Source organism: Fukomys damarensis, unplaced genomic scaffold (assembly GCF_012274545.1).
Source record: "Fukomys damarensis isolate Sample0158 unplaced genomic scaffold, DMR_v1.0_HiC HiC_scaffold_36, whole genome shotgun sequence".
Classification (NCBI taxonomy): domain Eukaryota; kingdom Metazoa; phylum Chordata; class Mammalia; order Rodentia; family Bathyergidae; genus Fukomys; species Fukomys damarensis.
The window spans coordinates 47,810,606-47,830,646 of record NW_022900948.1 but is presented as its reverse complement, the minus strand read 5'-3'; the positions used below and the strand labels follow the sequence as shown (position 1 = coordinate 47,830,646).

Here is a 20,041-nt window from a genome sequence, read left to right as displayed (position 1 = left end):
GGGGCACCGAGTCTCACGGGTCCCTGTGGGCTGGAGGACGGGGCTGCAGGCCACGCGGCCCGAGTTCCCCGCAGCCTCTCCAGCCAGAGCCTGGGTTCTGGCTCTGATTCCAGGTCCTAGCCTCTCCCACCCAGTCCAGTCCCAAGCCCAGCAGCGGTTCCCATACCGGCCTCGGGCTGGGAGCCAAGACAGAGCAGCAGGGCGGAGCAGTGCGAGTCCCTTCCTGCCACGCGGCACGGGAGCGGCACAGTTGGCGCTGGTGCCCGAGTGGGGGTGGGGAGGCCTGGGCCGCATTCACAGGCTGGGGCTGGGGCTGGCCGAGCGGCACGGAGGACCTGGGCCCTGCCGGCAGTGGGCAGAGCAGCGGGCAGTGGCGCAGCGTTACCTGGGGAGCGGCTGGAGGCCCTGGGGGCGGCGCGCTCCCGGGACTTGTAGGGGTGCCTGAGCGTGGTGTCCAGCTGCTTGAAGCTCTCCTTGAGGGAGTGGCTCTGGTAGTACTCCACCAGCTCCTGCAGGGGGCAGCACTCAGAAGACTCCGGGCCAGGAGGGGAGGTGCTTGCTTTGCCCAGACCCCCAGCTCCTCCCTGCTCCTCCCCCAGCCCAGGGTGGGCCTCCAGCCCTAGACCCTGGCCCAGAAACGGCAGCCCCAAGTTCCCTAGAGGAATGATGTGGAAGGACCCTGAGTCTGCCACGCCCCCGAGAACAGAAACCGGACATCAGGTGTTCAGTGCGGGACAACGCTCATCTCCAGGACAGGTGCAGGCCTGTCAGCCAGAGTGAGAGGATTCAGCGAGGGAACGGGCTGGCCACCCTGGAGGTCACCAGGACCCTGCAGTACAGCCAGCGAGTTTGCTTTTGAAAGGTACGGACCACACCCACTGTGCTGGCCTCTGGATCTAGGGGCAGGGCTGCAGACACTTCCTGTTTGACTCTGCTTTGGGGGGCCACAGAGTGGAGGAGGCACTGTCCTAGCCTGGGGACCTCGACACTTGCCACTCGGATGTGGGAGGGAAACGACCCGATTGACTCTAAAGTCACTCAAGGAAGACCACCACGCCTTCAACTGTGCCCCACAGGCCAGCCGCTGCAGGGGGCGCTGGGGAGGGCATCTGCGGTCACCTCCCCGGGCCTGGGGCAGGAAGCTCCCCTCGAGAGGCTGTGGGGACGAAGTGGCCAGAGAGGGCCCCTCCTGCTGCCCACCAGGGCCACCCACCCAGCACAGGCTCTGGGGTCAGAAGTCCATTTCCCACGCCGGGCGAGATCAGGTCTTCTGCCTGGGTAGGCAGAGGGCCAGGGCCGGGGCCGGACCTACCGAGAGGCTCTCGAACTTCTTGGCTTCCGTGATGTGGACCCAGCTGTCCTTTTCCACCACCTTGATGTGCTTCACCTCATCGTTGAACCTGTACGTTGAACCGGCCCCTGTGGTCACTGTGTGAGGCTCACGTGGCCCCGGCCCCTTGGCACGCACACTCCAGTAGCCATGGCCCCTCTGCACCCTGCCACCCGCCCCACCTGGGCACCCGGGGCTCGTCTCCCACCACGCCATTCTCTGGAGGCCCTGCAGCTGGGGCAGCCTCGCTTCAGGCGCCCACAGGGGGAGGAAAACACTCCGAGACACACGAGTGGGTGGTGTCCTGCTCCTGTGTGCCACCAAAACCCCTTCCCTGCTGGCGTCCGACACATGCAGCTCCAGGGCCAGATCCGAGGACCCGTGGTGCCCAGCGGAACGGAGGGACCCACTGAGGTCAGGACAGACCCAGGACAAGGAGGGGACGGCCCTCCCAGGGGTCCCCGCAGCCCCACGCCAGACTCACTTGATGCTGATGGCAAAGCGCTCGGCCTCCGCGGGCCGCTCCCGGACGAGGTAGGTGCCGCTGGCGTGGCCCTTGAGCAGGTTGTCTGTCTGCTGCCTCTCCATGTTGCCGGCGAACCTAGGCCGGGGACAGACGCTGTGACTAAAGCAGGGCCAGGGCCAGCCCAGAGCCGCTCGCTCTGTGCGCGCGGGGGGCAGCCGGAGCTGGCAGTGAACACTCACGCCAACGCGCCTTTTCACTACTTAAAAAGCAGTACTAGCCGGGCGCGGGGCGCTGCCTGTGAGCCCAGCACCTGGGAGGCTGAGGCAGGAGGTCACTGAGAGTTCAAAGCCAGCCTGGGCCACACAGTGACCCAAGGCCAGTCTGAAGTGCCCGGGGAGAACCCCAAACCGAAATATGGAGGGTGGCTCCCTGTGCAGAGGTTGCCGAGCTGCTCAGGGCTCGCAGGGCCACGCTGCCCGACACTGGCCGTGGAACGGCAGCCCACGCGCCCAACCCACTCACCAGGGGTAGGCGGTGTAGTCCATCTCCCGGGACGGCGGCCGGCTCATGGGCGGCTGGGGGCAGAGCACAGGGTGTCAGTGCCAAGGCTGTGCCCACCACCAGTCCCGGCCAGGACCCATCCTGCTCCACGGCCCCTTCACACACACACACACACACACACACACACGCACGCACGCACGCACACGCGGGAAACAGCCCAGGAGGGCGACCGGTGGCCTGGTGAGCAGGTGACACCATCTCCTCCAGGGCCCCTGGCCTGTTTGGAGCCTACACAGACACTTTCTCCTTCCACCAGCGGAGGGGAGGGCAGGGCACAGCTCCCCGGACCCAGGGAGAAGCCCCACTCTTGCTTTTGGCTGCCTTTTGGCGGTCAGATCATTTCAGGGCTGCCAGTTCACCGCCCCTCCAATGTCACAGATGCCGCCTTCTCAGCCTTCCTTCTGACCTGTCAGAGTCCAGCTCTGGCTCCTGCACGGGGGCTCCCGCCTCTCTCGGAAGCCGAGGGACATGCCCAAGCCCCCAGCATGGCCACCCCACAGAGAGGGCCCTGGCCAGCCTTTGGCAGAGGGCAGCACCTGCCCACCCTTGTCACCGCAGCCAGCGAGCAAGGACGCCCGGGCAGCTCTGTGCCTGGCCACCGTGCTGTGCTGCCTGGGGGAGGACTCACCCTTCCATCCACAGGGCAGGGCTTCACAGACGAGCTGGGAAAGCAGCCTGACTTCCTGGTTTGCACCAGCCGCCCCTGGAGGAAGATACCCCAGCAGTTTTCGGGGTGCTCAGCTACGCAGATCCCTGTCCTGATATGAGAATCACCCCCCACCACTGCTGGCCCATCAAGGATGAGTGGGAGCGAGGGGTGTCCCCACTTCCCAGGGAGGACACAGCCACCAGGAACGGGTCCCCTTCACACAGCTCCACCTCCCACCAGGCAGCTGCCAGTCTGGCTCCAGGGGGCTGTAACTAGGTACGTGGACGGTGGGCAGAGGACAGGGCGGAGAGCGTCAGGCCCTCTGCAGCTGCCGCTCAGGGTCCCTGGGCACTGGCTCCGGCGGACTTCCTGGGTGGCAGGGCTGGCAGCTCCACCTCCACGGGCCCGGGGATTAGAGTGGTGACTTCCAAACTCGGGCTGCACCACAATGTGTGCTGGGCAGTGTCTGCCCCACTACTGGGACGGGGCCCGGGGGGACAGGCACCCAGGTGCTGAGCTGGGTGGGACAGAGGCTGGCAGGGGTCCAAGGCCACTGAGTCAGAAAGAAGGCCAGATCCAGGACTTCAATGCCCAGCCCCGCTGTGTGCCCGGGGACAGAGGGTAGTGGGGGCACCCACCTCCCACCACTGTGACTCGGGGTCACCCCGCAGCAGCTCGATCACGTCCCCAGTCTGGAAGGTGAGCACGGGCTTGCCGGGCGGGGCGGGGTTGCCGTTGTAATTCTGCACCGCCACCATCTTGGGGCCTGGGGACAGGGCAGGAGGAGGGCACGCTCACCAGGGACCTGGGTACAGGCTGCCCCCCAAGTCCTTCCCAGTTCCCGGAGCTCGCGGTGCAGGTCCCTGACACAGTGGAGTCACCCGAGTCCTGCACGTGGCACCTGCGTCTTTTTGACAAGTGCCCTAAGTAAATGCGTGGAAACAGGAGTCGCAGGGCCCACGGAGCGGTTTACCCTGCTAGACGCAGGTGACAGGGCCAGCTGGCCTAGGGACTTGCCAAAGGGCACTCGGCTGGTCAGAGGCAGCTCGGGGCCAACCGGCAGTGCTGGCCGGGTCCTCACAGAACGAGGCTGACCCCAGGGGAGCCGCGCTCCGACCCAGCCTCACTCCCAGCTGCCCAGGGGGCCCCCAAGCCCACAGCCTCCAACTGGTGGCCCAGTAGCAGCGGCAGCAGCACTGTCCAGATTTTTCTTTTCTGGCTGACGTTTACAGGACCGACGGCCAGGGTCCCACTGGGGTTTCTGTGAGTTCCAATGCCTCGGGCTGCCAGGCAGGAAGCAGACCAGGACCCAGCACAAGGGCCCAGGGTGCTGAGAGGCCCAAGGAAGGGTGACGACCCTCCGCAGCTGCCCAGTTGGAACCGTAGCCCCCCCAAGGGGCGGAAAGGGGAGGGGGCCAAAGCGGTCACTGCCTCACCCCAGGGGCACAGCGGGTTCCGGTCCAGCACTCACCTGGTCCTGCTCCAGAGGTGTCCTGCAGACAGGGCAGACAGAAGCGGTAAGGGAAGGCCCTCCTCAACCTCTGCCCAGCGGGAGGGGCGAGGCAGGCATAAGGGACAGCAGGAACCCACGCTGGACACTGTCTCTGTGTGGCCCCCCACCTCCTGCCCAGGGGTCACGGGCTCATCTGGGTCACGCATGCCGAGGAGGACATCACTGCGCCCTGAGGCCTGGGGTGTACCCCTCAATGCCAGCTCATTCGCCTGGACCCCACAGCTCGAGGGAGGCACAAGTCTGTGCCCACAGTGACCGCGCGCCCATGCTGGCTGAACATAGCACTCTGTGCCAGGCAGGGGACTTGGGACGGGAAACCATGCGGGTCACAGAGCAAGCCTGGGGCAGCAGAGGCCAGGACAGGACCACAACTCTCAGGGTGCCCAGGGGGCCGTGCATGGGGCCCCATTTCTGCTGACATCAGAAGGGAAAGGAAAGCCCCCAAGCTCGACAGGCCGGCTGTGCAGATGGCCCAGGGGGAGTGTGGGGGACTCACCGGGTCAGCGGGAGAAGCTGCAAAGGAAGAGGACAAGGGTTTAAGACCAGGTTATGGACACGGGGACAGCCGAGACTAGGAACGTCTCCGAGAGACTCTGAGAGCAGATCCCAAGCTCTGGATTTGGGGGCTCCAGGGCCTCAGATCGGGTTTCAGACCCTGGGTCTCCTGCGCAGGCCAATTCTTTTGAAGGTGGCAGCGGCCGGATCACCGGTGCACATCCTGGGCAACTGATGAGGTGCCACGATGTGGCATTCTCAGCACACACAGGTGCCACCGCGCCTGAGGATAAGGGTCTGCGAGATGGCAGCACCCACCCAGCCAACCGCTGAGCTGGGCCATCTGCCACCACAGGGCAGAGCAAGGACTCCGACAGCCAACATGACCCTCGGGGCTGGCAAAGGCGATGAGTGGCTGCATGGGCGCGCCCTGCCGGGGGAGGAGCCTACAGGTCCCCGGGCAGCAGCATCCCCCAAGGTGGAGCCGACGGAGCAGAAGGAGGGCTGCTCTGCCATGCAGAAGGCCGGAGGTGGCTGGGCAGTGACCGTGCCAACCAGAGGACAAAGAAGTGGAGTCGCGGGCCCCTTACAATGCCCAGTGCTGCCAGGGGCCGTGATGACCCAGCAAATGTGAACACTAACTCTGGCTTCACCCATGGGGCAGGACTGGGAGCCGGGAAGCAGAGCCCGTGAGGGGCAGGCCGGGGCTGCTCACCCGCCCTCACACTCATTTCCTAACCAGGGGAAGTGTCTAACAATCAGGAGGAGAAAAAGATGACCCAGAGATTATCTTCTAAGAAAACTTGAAACAGACAGAAACACTGCCTTGGTTTTTCCCTAGGTGAGGTCATGGGTCAGCACTGTTTTCCTCTTTCTGCATTTTTCTCCTTTTCTCTCTCTAGATTTTTGATAATTAATTATGTTGCTTTTAGAATCAGGATTTTTTAAAATGTTGAAGGTAGCTGCAGGGAGAGGTCGCGCAGCGTGAGACGCATATGGCCCCAAGAGGGTAGCATTAACGGCTGCCGAGAAAGAATCCACCCAAGGGGCCTGGGCCCGCACTGTCCCAGTGACAGACAGATCCATTCCTCATAGAAGTTCATGACTAAATACCTTCTGGGCGGGGGTCTCGGGACAAGCCTGCCTGACGCGCTCCCAGGTGTCCTGGGGACTGGGTCAGGACAGACATCCTGCCCTGCATGGAGGCACCAGGAAGGTCTCAAGCCCACTTCCAGAGCACAGGATGGAGGTGTCCGGGACACCTCCTGACTCACCTTGCAGGTCAGAGCGACAAGGTCATGCCAAACGCCGAGTGGTGACCATGGCCATGCCAGTGCAAGGGCCTGGACCCGCCCGGGAAGAAGGTGGACACGGACTGGCCTACTGATACTCTGCCAGGGCACAGGGAGCCAGCCAACCTCCTCTGGTGGCAGCTCGCCGTGTGACTTACGAAGAACGTGACCCAGTCCCCCAGTGAGCGGCAAGGAGCTGGGTCCCCCACCTGGAGCTCCAAGAATGGGGCCTGGCACTCAGCAGGAGCCCTGACCTGCACTGGGCTCTTCCTGGGAACACACTGCCCCTGCCCAGGAGCTGCACATCCCGGCTCGTGAGGCCCCGGGTGCTGCCAGGGACAGAGGTGATGGGGCCCGAGTGCTGGGTACTCACTGATCTTGCAGGGGGGCATCACCTCCAGGCACTCCTTGTGGGCCCCCACACCACACCTGGTGCACAGGTAGCCCTGGTAGAAGGTGCCCCTGCGGGGGAGGGTGGGGTGAGACCCAGCTGCATCCGGCTCCTCCCTGTAGCCCGCCTGGCTGTCTGCCCTCAGAGGTGACCACGGCTTCTGAAAGCCGAGACTCCAGCGGCCCCTCCAGCCCCCACGCCATCCCTGGACACCCTGGTCACCCCGTCCGGCTAGACCTGAGGCCCCCAGGCCCAGGCCTGATTCCCATGGGGGCCCCGAGGTGGGAGTCAGAGCCCTGGGCACCCACCGGAGGAACATCCTGCAGGCCTTGCAGCTGGTGGTCCTGTCGAATGTGTACATCTGGAAGCTGTGGTGGTTGGCATTGGCCTTGTCTGGCTTGATGTTGGACCTGCAGGAGATGGCATGCGCTGCACTTGCAAGACACGGGCCTGGCTGTGCGGAGCTGGAGGCCCAGACTCGCCTCCTGGCTCTGCCCAACCTCGGCCAGGCTGCGGTCAGAACAGGGCTGGAGTGGTGTCACAGGGCGCAGGCACGGGCACTGTCAGGCTCCGTCCAACCTAGCAAGTATGTCACTGCCCCAGCCCAGGTCGCCAGCTGTCCTCTGGCCAGTGTGTCCACACCGTGGGCCACCCACTCAGCCATCCCCGAAGGCTGGCAGCTGCCGGCTCAGCCATGGAGGAATCCTAGTCCTGGTGTCCAGGAGACTTGGCCTGATGGTCACGGACCAGCGCCCAGAGCAGGGCAGTGTCATGAGAGCTTGTCACGTGTGACGTCGCTGCCCAACGGTGTCACAGCTGCCTAACGTCTTCCTAAGGCAGGACCTGCCCTTGGTGACAGGTCTGCGTGTCACAGCACGCTCAGGGTCTGTGCTGCCCACAGTTGCACAGAGGACAACTGACCCCACCTGCGCCCTTCACGGCGTGTAAGCCTGATATTCCAAGACCCAGACACCGGGGCCTAGAGTTCAGGAGGGATGCTGGGGCTCCAGGGGACACCACGGATTTTCAACTGTCACCTGCTGCCAGGCAGCAACAGCAAGGAGGCCAGCCGGAGCGGTGCACAGGGCCAGGCACCACGCCCGACGGGGACAGGGCCCCGTGGGAGGGTTGAGCGCCACGTGTATGTGAAGCTGCTCACAAGAACACACTGGGAGGAAATCCCCACCCACGGAAGTGCCCGAGACTCCCCACAACGCCCATCCACCTGGGCCCGAGAAACCCCTTCCCTCCTCTCGGCAGCACCTGACACGGCCCAGGCAGAGAAGCCTCAGGAGGCAGCGTATTCACCCGGGGCCCCATCCCGCCCTCAAGGCGGACACGCCGGGAGTCACCTGAGCCCTCTCGCCAGCCCCATCCCGCCCGCACATGGGGCACCTCTTGCTCTCTGGGGCAGCGCTGGGCTTCTGGACAAACGCCCAGCCCGGCTCAGGGTGGGAGGGTGGGGACCATCTGATCACAAGGCCGGGCCCGCCTGGGGCGGCAGGGCAGCGGGCGCACTCAGCAGCCTTCAGCAGCCCAGGGTGCTGGGGCTCGTCCGACTCTGCCACCACCCTTGCCCAAGGTCCCGAGGAAACCCAGCCTCGGCTCCGCGCTCACATGGCCATCTCGAACTGCTCCATCCACCTCCGCTTCATGTCCTCCGTCTTGCAGAAGAGCTGGAAGCCCTGCTTCCCTTGGAGGTGGATCAGGTAGAAGCCGTAGGACCACTGCAGGGGACAGGGAACCTCCTGAAGCTGGCACGCCGGCACGTGTGTCCCTGTGGGCACACGCCCTCGAGTGTGTGTGCAACGTGCTCCTGCACTGCTGTGCGTGCCGTCCATGCAGCCCGTGTCCACATCGTGAGGGTGGTGCGCCACCCTGCCGAGTGTGCCAGTGTGCGCTCACGGTGCTTTTGCATGAGTGTGTGCGTGTGCACACGTTCTGCCTGTGTCCCAGCCTGCACGTGCTTGTCCTGGCCTGAGCGCACACGCGGTGCTCTCACACGTGTGTGCGTGTTTGGACCCATGTCTGAGTGCACAGTGCGCTCACAGGCACACGTGTCTGGCTGCGGGTGCTCATGCGCATGTGCCCTGAGCACCTCTATGTGTGTACACAGCGCTCTCACACACGCGTGTGCCAGGCCCGAGTGCGAGGACGCGCCGCTGCATGTGTGCGCGTGTGTGCGCGTGAGGCAGGGGGAGTGCTAGGGGCCCTGTCCTCCCACCCCGGGGACCCCACCGAGGTCCGCGGCCCGGCCAGGCCCCAGGGAGCTCTGCTCCCACCTCTTCAACCCACACTGAAGACTCACTCCTCTGATGCAGAAAAGCAAACAAAATTTTTTTAAAACCAGGCTGGGTTTCGAAACCCAGTAAACACCCTCCCCAGTGGCCCCCGCCACCTCCAGGCGCTCTCGGGACAGCGACAAGGGGGCCAGGGGCCAGTGCTTGGGAAGCACAGGCCTCGTGTCAGGGAGGGAAGGGGAGGAGGGCGGCCAGGGAGGAAGGAGGAAAAGGACAAGGGAAGTGGAGAAGGGACAGCACAACACAGGGAATGCGACACCCAGCAGGAGCAGGAACCTGTGACCACCTGGGCAGGGAGGGGCTCATGTAACACTTCCTGTGACGCCCAAGTCTTTGTCACGACCACGTCACTTCCACAGTGGGAGGTGGACGAACCCTGAGGCCCACAGGGCCCCAGACCCAGCTCAGCACGAGGGCCAGCACCGGGCAGCGAGCCAGCGAGCTGGGGGTATGGGGTGCTTACCATTTTCCCGTGAGACTAGGAAGCATGAGGGGAGGGAAGGAAAGGGGGACAGTCACTGAGACGCCTGGCCTAGCCTGCAGGACATGGCCCCGCCATGTGCCCCGACTTGGGGTGGCAGGGATGGGGCCCCCTCCCAGAGGCCGGGACCTGGAGGCCCCTCTTTGCTGGGCTGGGCCCTGAGCTTGGGCAGTGGCCTCAGTTCACTGCCTCAGGATGCCAGTTGCCCGGTTGGACACCAGGCTTGGGAAGAGCCTACACACACCGGGTCTGCACGCCACAGAGGGCTGAGGCCAGGGCGGTGGTGTCCGGAAGCTTGGTTCTGCCCACCTGGCACAGGGCCACACACAGCAGTTGCCCTCACTGCCCTGTCACAGCAGCTGCTGCCTGCCCCACACAGAGCGGGCTGGAGGAGACAGGGCCTCGCTACAAGGACCAAGGCCACCAAGGTCCTGCCATAGCTGAAAGCCAGCCTCTCCCCCCGCCTGCCTCCTCCCTGGGAGTGGGCGCCTATGCGCCCAGCCCCCTCTTTGGGCTCCTCTACAGCAGTCAGTGCCCCACCGGGGCAGACCCACCTTCTTGATGTCCTTGTTGTGCATGGGGTCATCGGTCATCTTGTGGAACAGCAGCTCGATGACCTCCTTCAGCTCGTAGCTGTAGCCCTTCCTCTTGCACACGATCACCACCTTGTCAAACAGGAACAGGTACCTGGCGGACAGCACAACAGGGGTGAGCACCATGCTGCGTCCACTCGGGGGGCACGCACAGCCCCCTCAGGTGCCCCCGGCAGACGCGCAGTGTACATCTCTGAACCCCGAGACTCCAGGAAGCCCCAAGAGGGCAGGGCCTGAATCTGCTGTAGCCCTAGCACCACAGGACACCGGCCACGTGTGGGTTACGCCAGCGCCCATCCCCAGCTCCTGCCCACACACTCTCGGTGGTCACTAAGCCCAACCCAGGCAGGGCCCACTGCCCCATCTCACCCGCGCTCAGCGAAGAGGAACCAAGCCCAGGCAAGTACCGGGTGTCCTACCCGGGCTGCCCTGGCTCACCTGTCCTGCTTGGTGTGGTTGACGATGGACCGGACTTTCAGCTCACCGTCTATCTTCGGCCTCCCAAACTCCTCCAGTTTCACTTGCTGGAGAAGGGCAGGAAAGGCCATTAGCAGCCTCCCGCTTCCCAGCCGCAGGACAGACAGGCGCGAGCCCTGGCGGGTCACAGGGAGCACGGGCATAGGCCAGTGAAAACACCAGAGGCCCCCGGCCATGCTGCGGACTACAGCAGTGACCGGCGAGAAGGCACAGGGCTACAGGCCACTGTCCCTTCCCAGGCTGGCCCCACACGAGCACAAAGGCCGACTGGCAGCCCCGGTCACGTCCATAGACACTGCTGTGCGGAGCCCAGGGCAGGACCTGCAGGCCCCGAAAAAGCAAAGGCAGGAAAAGGGGACGTTATCAGGTGGTGGCCAGTAGGGGATAAAACCCCCGTCTGGGGCTCAGTTTCATCTTCTGCATGTGGCCGGTGTGTCTTCTGCTGCTTTGATTCAGAAATGCCTCTCTCAACATTCCCTGTGCAGGGTCCCCACCACCGGGAAAGGAGGGAGCCGTGATGAGCAGTCTGGCGAGGCCAGGCCACAACGAGCCGGCAGTCGGGGCCATGCCCCACATTCCCCACCTGCTCAGGGCTCTGGGCCACGCTCGGTCCCTCCCGTGCACACAAGGGGGCCTGGGTCTTGGGGACGCCAATGTCCTCAGAGGGGGTGTTCTGTTCTTATCGGACAAACAGGAGTACGCGCACGTAGAAACTGGTGTCCTTCCTCCTGCTACGAGAGGGTCGCCAGCAGCTGTGGCACGACCAGAGGGGACCCCCAGTGCCTGGGCCCCAGCGGGCGGCAACAGTAGGACAATTCTGTCTTCCGGTCAGAAGACATGTGAGGAGGAATCACGCAGCGCAGCAACTCCTTTCCGTTTCCTCCTAGGGGACACCCAGGATGCCATCTCCCAGACCCCAGGGGTAAGGGATGGGCACAGGCCACGTGTCCTGGCCTGGCGTCCAGGTGTCCTCTGCCCACACGCATGACAATGAAGATCTCTGGGAGTGAAACTTTGTGTCAAAATGAGTGGACGCCTTCAGCAGGTGATCCTGCTGCCCGGGGGACATCGGGAGAGGTTTGGACACCGTGGGGTGATGATCTCCCCAAATGTCACAGTGCCGAGGAAGAGGAAGAAGACGCTAGCAGAGACAGCTGTCAGCCCTGCGTCAGCCCCAGACCCCAACCTGGTCCCGGGCCCTGCAGGGACGGCGGGTGTGGGGCGCAGGGTTCCACACTCACCAGGTTCTCGATGGAGCTCTGGAACTCGCTGATCTTCTTCAGGGTCTCCTTGTCCCGCTTTACCTCATTGATGTACATCGCCAAGTCCTGGGGATCGACATGGGTTAGTGCTCTGTGCCCCCCGCATCCAGGCTCCCCTGGGTCCTGCTGGGGCAGCCGATCATGGAGACAAGAAGAAACGGAGGGTGTCGTATCGAGGGGGGGCCGATGCTGAGACCCTTTGGGCTCCCAGGGCCGTGCCTGCTACAGGTCTTTCTTCTGAGTTAGGTCCAAAGGGCCACTGCCACAACTGGGACCAAGCCACCGGCACCCCCAGCGCCCCAAGCCTCGCCCCACTAGGAGCTGGGCAGAACGAGTGAGCAGTCGGTCTGGCAGCTTTGCCTTAGCTCAGAGCCCATTGGGCCCGCTGCAGCCCTCCTGGAGGCCACAAGGGGGCAGTGCCCACCATGATCCAGCAAGTCAGCAGCAGCCTGGACCCTGCACAGACCCTGCCTGGACAGCGGAAGGAAATCGCCGAAATGCAAATGTGCAGGGCTGGCCCCGCCCCCTCCTGCCCTTCCTTGCTCTGGGGCCTCACTGTCCACACAGCAGGACTGAGCATCAGCGGGCCTGGAGGCCTTGAAGACTAGGACCAACGGGAGGGCAGCACCCGAGAACTGGCTTCACAGGCCCCACAGCGTCTGACACCCCGGCCGCTGTGTGGGCATGGAGATGATGCCCAGGGGCCCCTCCTGGGGACCTGGCGTGCAGAGAGCGGGCACCTGTCCCTAGGGGAGGCCAGGCCCCCAGACGGAGGGGACGCACGCGGCCGTGGCGTGAGAATGCGAAGGCAGCGGCTGAGGCTCAAGGTGCTGGGCACTCACTCCCAGGTGGGGCTGGGGACGGGGACCCCAGCTGGGCGCCCAGCCTACAGCCCCTCTGCCTCGGCCACCCCTGCCACGGTCTCACGGGGCATCCCAGCCGGCATGTGCCCTCCAGCAACACGTCCACTGCCACCACCGCGCTGTGCAGTGAGCTCGTTTGAGCTCCGGTAATGTAGGGTGGGGTGCTAGGTGCCACGCTGGCCCAGGAGTGCCTGCCTCAGTTTACCCACCCACCTGCATGGCTTCCAGAGCTTCTTTGAGCTGCTGCCGCTCTGGCCGGTCAGTAGAATGGCTCAGGAGCTCCTGAGGGGGACAGGGGGTTTCCGTCAGCCCTCGGGGTGCCCTCGCCCCCACCTGGCACAGGTGTGTGCAGACCAGTCCTGGGGACAGAGTCACCCCTGCCCACCACCTGCCATTCAAAGGCCGCAGACAGACAGCCCACGTGGGGCTCCCCGCACTGACGAGGCTGCTCCCCAGGCTGAAGTCACTGATTCCTGACCCACCTTCCCGCCCCCACCAACACTTCCTCTTTCCATTGTCTCTGTGGCTACAGGGAAGCTCACCACCGCCTACGTGAGTCACCGCAGTGCTCTCAGTCCTGGTCTGATACTTCCATCTCCTTCGCTTTTCCTAACCGCAATCCTGGTTTTAATCCTACTTTCCCCTGGCTCATTACTGCAACAGCACAGGCTGGGGTTGTGTGCAGGTGCAAGCACGGGTCTGCGTCTGCGTGTGCGTGTGCGTGTGCGTGGCTCAGGCCGCCCGCAGGCTGCAGCTGGCACGGGGTAGCACAGGCGGCTCACCTTGAGCAGCAGGTGGTACTTCAGCACACGTTGCATGGGCACCACCAGCAGGTCCTGCAGCTTGAACTTGCCGTCCTGGACCTTCAGCGTGCACTCCTGGGGGACGGGGAGTGGCCCTGAGCGCCGTCCCCAGAGCCCAGGAGGGGAGCGAGCCCTGCTCCTGGCCCGCACCACACCATGCGCGGTCAGGGTGGGCATCACCACGTACAGCAGGGTGTGCCACCACTCACTGCCGGGGAGTGACCCTCGGGGACTCTGGACACCCCGCGGCGGCCCCCTTCAGAGTACAGGGCTCTGCCCACTGGGCCACATGATGCTGGGGTCGCATCCAGGGCCCTCCTGTGACCCCGACACTGGAGCCTGGGCTCTGGCTGCAATGCTCTGGTGTCCACGGGAGACAGGGACACCAGGAGGGGAACAGCTATCAGACACAGGGACTCAAGAGGGGCAGGAGAGAGTCCGCGTGAGGAAAGGGTGGGCAGAGCAGGGCGTGGGCACAGCGAGAGGCCTCAAGCTTCCAGCGGTGACAGCTGGATGCCTGCAGTCAGCAGCAGGAGGGCCAAGGGCCACACTTATTCCGGCCCCACCTGACAGCACCCAGGGCTCCAGCGCCTTCCAGCCAGGCTCCGTCCCCACGCAGGGACACACGAAGGAAGCGGAAGCCACAACCGGACCCCCACACCCCCGCCACACACAGGAAGGGCACGGGCGGCTCACCTCCACTTTCTGCCTGAAGTCCTCGCGGCTGGCCAGCAGCTGGTTCAGCGTACTCTGGGCATGCTCCATGTGGCTGCAGTACTCGCCGTAGATCAGGAGCCTGCGGGCGGGGACAGACCAGCAGTGATGACGCTCAGGCCACGCCAAGCAGGGGAGTGCAAACAGGCATGTGGAGACATACACACACGTGGGCAATGCAACAAGTTCACGCCGCGGTGCCCTGCAGCCCCTCCATCACCGTCCCTAACCTCCCACCCCTCCCCGACACCCTGGGCCAGGAGCAGCGCAGCCAGATCCTTGGCACAGGACAGTGCCCACTCCTCTCCCACAGCTCGGCTTCGGCTTGCCGGCCCCGTGCTACCGCAGAAGGAGCCACACAAGAAAAGAGAAGGCACCAGCTACCGCCAGGGCCGGCAGCCTCGGGACACTGCCCTCTGCCTCAGGACAGGTCCACGCTGGTGCCGGCAGCTGGGGACTCCTGGGAGGATTCTGAAGGTGGCCCTTGTTGCTGCTGCAGGGCCCAGGGGTTCCCTAAGCAGGGACAGTGGTACTTGCACCCTCGTCCTGAGAGCATGGCAAGGCCAGAGCCCCAGCAGGAGACACAGCGGGGTCCAGGGGCTGGGGCCAGCTTGACCAGCCTGCCTGCTGCCTTCTTGTCCTCCGGTCCCCCACCGGATCCACATGCCTTCTCTGAGAGCTGACATCTTACAAACCACACCTCGGCACCCTCCGGGCCCGGGTGACCACCTGCAGCCCTGTAGAACACCCACACTGCGTGATAGTACTGGTGAGCACAAGGACGACAGCGGCCACTCCTCAGCCGACAGCCTGGTCGTCCTGTCACCCACTCCTCAGGCAGGGACACCAGCCAGTGCAAACACCAGCCACAGGAGCAGCTCTGATACAAGACCACGCCTGTCCTCCAACGGCCCCTAGGTGTCAGCCCGTGTCTCCAGGCCTCCCTGGCACAGGGCACCCAAGATGCTGCATCCTTTGGGGCACCGGGCACAGTTCTCAGGCCAGCCTGGGCTTCTCCTGGGCTGGGCTCTCACAGTGATCGTTCTGCACCATGGGCCCTGGGCAGGTCTCCTGTCCCCAGGCCCCAGACATTTAGGACCAGAACTCAGCCCTGGAGATGGCAGGCAGGAACAGGTTTCCCACCGGGACTGCCCCATCCGAGCTGGCTCAGGCAGGGCCACACAGCCAGCCGAGCTGTGGCTCCACCCTCGGGGTTCCCTGGGGTTCCTCTGCCGGCACACAGGGAGCCCCAGGCAGGGCTGAGGTCCCACTGTGGCCCCAAGACAGTGGAGGCTGAGGTCAGCGGAGGACAGGCCCTCAGGCAGCACCCACCCACACGGACTTGATCATGTGGTGGCAAAGCTCTCGGCCTCCCTGCCCGCTGCCACAGGCACAAGCTCCCCCCTGCCTTGCCGGATGAGACTCAGCCCTTCGGTTCCCCTACACAACAAATCTGTTGCTAACTTAAGAATTTTAACGTAAAGCTTGATAACAACCCCACCCTCTGGACGTACTGGGGGATGGGCTATTTTCTCTTCCTAAAGAACTGAACAAAGGCTACTGAGGCCCCCCTAGGGCAGAGAGGAGCTTGCCAAAGGGATGGTCACGAGCCAGTGGCCAGCCTGGAAAATGAGCTGGAAGGAAGCTGGTGACCGCACCGGGCTCTGCCACACTCAGGCCATCCCTGCATGGGCAGACACACCTCAGGCATCACCGACCGGCTGCTCCTCACCCTGTGCCCAGGCCCTGCCCAGACCATGATGCCAGGCCCCAAGAAGGGAGGCCAGGGAGAGCCCCAGGGTGCCCAGCCGAGTGCCGGAAAGGGACCCGGCCTGTCCACAGCCCCCCCACTGCTACTGCACTCTGGCTGCAGACCCATGGGCTGTGTGGGTCCCCCGGACTCCCCAAGAGGCCCACAGGCCTGGGCCCAGCTGCCTAGCAATGGCCCTATGTTTCCCACCCGAGGGAGTCTCTGGGGGCAGGCAGGGCACCCACAGCTCCTTGAAAATGCCACGGCCAGGACAGCAGCTCTATGGGCTCCCTGACAGCTCATGCTCCTCAGGGCATGCAGGCCCGAGGCTTCAGCAGGCAAGGGGTACACAGCAGGTGCACTGAGATGGCACAATGCCAGTCACCAAGATGGGAGGAGCAAGGGGGGTTCTGGGGCCCAAGAGTCCCCTCCTAAGCTCTAGCTCTAATGTGGCCCTGAAGCCTTGTGTTCGGAAGGTGATCAAGCCATGGGCGTCACAGCTGACTGACTGCTAGGAGGTGGGGCCTGGTGTGAAAAGGGCTCGTGGGGGCGTGGACTGAGAGGGTTCAGCTCCTCCCAGCTCCTCCCTTCTCTGTGCCTCCCCCACCCCCACCCCACCGCCATGCTGTGAGCAGCTCCTCGGCCAGGCCCTTCCTCATACCGCCCAGCGTGCCCAGATGAACCTCTCCTCTCCTGAGCTGGAACAGGCCGGTACTGCATCCCAGGGGCGAGAGTGATAGACACCTCTGGTGAAGACCATGCTGGAAGATGACCTCCACGGTCTCCAAGGTGCAGGCTGTGGGACAACAGCGCCAAGGACCCACCTGCCCCGAGCAGCCAGCTCTCACTCACCTCTCCTTGAACTCCAGGAAGACCTTGGCTAGGGTGCCACCCCCCGCCATCATGGACACATCGATGGCCCGCAGGAAGCTGTGGTGCACCTTGGTGAGGTCCTGGGGGCAGAAGAGCAGTCAGTGCCACAGGGCAACCGCCACGGCCCTCCAGATGCTGCGCGCCTGAAGGGGGCCGGTGCTGGACCCACAGCCTGGCCCCGTGGGCGCTGGTGCCCCTGGATCAGAAGGCTCTGCAGCACGGGAGCATGGGGAGCCTGAGAGCTCTCAGAACCTGCCGTGGGGCAGGAGGGGAGCTGCCCACAGGCCACCCCAGTTGCTAGGGACGTTGCGGCCCGGGTTCAGGCTCCAGTGCCAGCAGGGCAGAGAAGGCAGAGCGTTGTGTCCCTGTGCCCTCCCTGCTGCTCATGGAGCTGAGGGCCCTGCAGTCAGGGTGGGCGGCAGCCTGAGGAGACGCACTGCAGATGACCACCAGCCCCGGGTGCCCCCCTGGGCCAGCTTCCTTCCTGCCTGCGGTCAACAGTCCTGACCATGGCTCACAGCAGGTCTAGTACAGAGGCGGGAAGCTCTGGGTCACGTAAGCCTCACCTGAGATAGTGGCCCGGAGCCCCTCAAGCCGCCAGGAAGCCACAGGGGCCGGAACAGCAGGTTCCCGGAGGAAAGGAGCCCGCGTGCCCATGTGGCTCGCCATGCAAGGGTCATCACTACACCCACGGTCAGACTCTGCCACGGAGCGAAGGACCTGCTGCCTCTGCCACCCCACTCCACTCCTTCCCACAGCAGGTGGGGACATCAGAGCCTCCTTGTCGGCGGGGCAGAGGCCTGTCAGCTGTGGCACTGGCAGGGACACAGCTCTCTGGGGTCACCAGGGATGGCAGCTGGGTGGGTGCCCGAGGAGGGGCGGGGCCGGGACGCTCACCTCCAGGTTGATGAAGACGGCTGCTATATCCGCCGGGCTCAGCACCAGCCGCAGGGGGCCCATGTAGTTCTGGAAGACAGAAGCCCACACTGCCACCTAGCCACCGCCAAGGCCACAGTCACCATGCCCAGGGGAGGCACTCAGGGACTGCCGGACAAGGGGGACTGAGCACAGTCGGGCAGCGGCACAGGGTTGGACACTGCCCATGCCCCGGGCAGCCCCAGCTTAGAAACAGTGTCCATCTTTTACACTCTGCCGGGACTGGAGGCCAGGTGCATGGGGCAGGTGACGGGGCTGCTCAGGAGGGCTCGGGGTCTGCACCCACACCCCATGGCCTGACCTCGTCCCAGCGCAGGACGTCCTGGCCATCCAGTGTGGCCACTGCATCTGGACCCAGGGGCTGGGAACAGGCCTAGAGGGGCACAGACAGACTCTGGTGCCTGGTCCAGCACAAGCTCGGGGCAGAAGCCACAGTGACCACCAGGTGCCTGCTGGAGAGACCAAGGGGCTGCTGAGCCCCACTGTCCTACTGCAGCTGCCCTGACTCCGGGCCCGGGACAGCAGCTGCCGTCCCCCGTGGCCAGAGCCCCCGTACCTTCTCGATGTCCTCCAGGGTCCGGTAGTACTTGGCCTCGGTCTCCTGAATCTCCAGCAGGCAGCAGCTCCTCTTGTCATCCTCAGTCATGCCCATTTTCTGGGGGACACAAGATGTAAACCTGGGGCCACCCTGCCCGGCCGTCACCTGTGAGTCAGGACCTCGAAGCCCCAGCCTCCCGTCCCCCAAACAGGGCACCTCCTGGGGGGCTAAGAGGTCACCAAGTGTGAAATGAGGGGTCCAGAGGGGACCCAGGCCTTTCCCACTGTTTTGCAGTTGAGGAAACCAAGGCACAAGGAGGGGCAGAGATGCGATGCTAAAGAAAGCATGTAGGCTTCTGGAGTCCCGGGCTCCTGCTCCCCAGTGCTGTCCCCGTATCCAGCAGCAGCCCCAGCCAGGAGCGGAGCCCCCAGCGCACACAGGTGGAGTCCAGCCGCCCCACCCAGCAGGCAGCTCTGGCCACCCCTGCCACTGTGCCAGTTTCCATAGTGGACCACAGCCCAGGTCAGGCCGCCAGGGACACAGCCGGGGTGGGTGGCCTTGCTCAGCACTCTCTTTAGGATCTCACAGCTGAGCGAGACACAGCCACCCAGAGCGTGCTGGGTAAGGCGCACTGCTTTGTGTCTGGCCATGCCGCCCCCCAGGAAACCCTCCAAGGCCCCTGAGCTGGGCCCCAGCTCCAAAGCAATCTGAGAGGGGAGCTGTGATTTGGCTTCATGGGGGCTGCGAAGCCCATGACCCCCACCCCGGGCACCTGACCATGGCCCCAGGAACGGTGCCCCATGTTTTCGGAGGGGTCTGCAGCCTCCCAGAAAGTGCAGCAGATGCGTCTCGGGCCTCTCGCGGCCCCTTACCTGCCACTCACCTGCATGTACCTGATCTGAGAGCGTGGGGGACAAAGACAGCGAGCATCAGCACAGCCACTATACCCCTGGGCCCATCCCACGTAAGCCCGACTGGCCGCCGGGACAGGCCTCCCAGGGCCTCGCAGGGACCAGGCAGCAGGCAGTGGGACACGGCCCCTGCCACCCCGGCTCTGCCCTTTCTACAGCAGCCTTGCACTTAGACTGTTTGGGCAGCTTCAACTGCGACAGGGAATACAGAACCAGCTGTTTACCTTGGGGGACCCTGGCAGGGAGCGGAGGCCCCACTGAGCTGGACAGGAAAGGCTGGGTGCCTGGACCCTAGGACCCGGCCAGGCCCGGGGCAGGGGAGAGCCAGCCCACCCTGGCAGGCTGGGCAAATCACCCATGTCCTCTGCCTGTGCGTCAGGGCCAGAGGCAGCAGCCGCCCCCAGGAGCGGAGCGCCCCACTACGGTCTGGCCAGGCACAGGTGGGGGTCTCTGAGAAATCATGCACAGCCTGGGGGTGGGGAGCCCCAAATTCCACAGAGGCCACTAACCCTGTGTGCTCACATCACCCACAGGGGCTGACGGGTGTTTGTGGACTGCCTGGCACCAAGCTGCAGCTCCACCAGAGGCCTGCTGGGGTCCTGTGGGCCCTTTGGGGACAGCTTGGGGAGGGGTCCGTCCAGACCACACTGGGGGACTGGGGAGCAGACACCCCTGTAGGGCTCCCGGGCTCTGCAGAGAGTATGGGGACTGCCAAGCTGCAGCTCCACCAGAGGCCTGCTGGGGTCCTGTGGGCCCTTTGGGGACAGCTTGGGGAGGGGTCCGTCCAGACCACACTGGGGGACTGGGGAGCAGACACCCCTGTAGGGCTCCCGGCTCCCGGGC

At 64.5% G+C, this 20,041-nt stretch overlaps 1 protein-coding gene across 1 annotated transcript in view; it reads right to left on the bottom strand.

Annotated features, from left to right (window-relative positions):
• Positions 1–20,041, bottom strand: part of Vav2 (vav guanine nucleotide exchange factor 2) — a 98,814-nt gene that overhangs the window by 6,582 nt on the left and 72,191 nt on the right. The window contains exons 8-27 of the mRNA XM_010608987.2: positions 18,306–18,404; positions 17,711–17,779; positions 16,793–16,893; positions 14,173–14,272; positions 13,456–13,551; positions 12,887–12,955; positions 11,790–11,876; positions 10,510–10,595; positions 10,033–10,165; positions 8,315–8,424; positions 7,006–7,107; positions 6,680–6,768; positions 5,016–5,032; positions 4,478–4,499; positions 3,645–3,772; positions 2,986–3,060; positions 2,319–2,371; positions 1,815–1,931; positions 1,313–1,400; positions 386–509 (exon numbers count right to left, since the gene is read on the bottom strand). Of these exons, the coding sequence (XP_010607289.1) occupies positions 386–509; positions 1,313–1,400; positions 1,815–1,931; positions 2,319–2,371; positions 2,986–3,060; positions 3,645–3,772; positions 4,478–4,499; positions 5,016–5,032; positions 6,680–6,768; positions 7,006–7,107; positions 8,315–8,424; positions 10,033–10,165; positions 10,510–10,595; positions 11,790–11,876; positions 12,887–12,955; positions 13,456–13,551; positions 14,173–14,272; positions 16,793–16,893; positions 17,711–17,779; positions 18,306–18,404 (1,765 nt within the window). The remainder of the gene's footprint in view (positions 1–385; positions 510–1,312; positions 1,401–1,814; positions 1,932–2,318; positions 2,372–2,985; positions 3,061–3,644; positions 3,773–4,477; positions 4,500–5,015; positions 5,033–6,679; positions 6,769–7,005; positions 7,108–8,314; positions 8,425–10,032; positions 10,166–10,509; positions 10,596–11,789; positions 11,877–12,886; positions 12,956–13,455; positions 13,552–14,172; positions 14,273–16,792; positions 16,894–17,710; positions 17,780–18,305; positions 18,405–20,041) is intronic.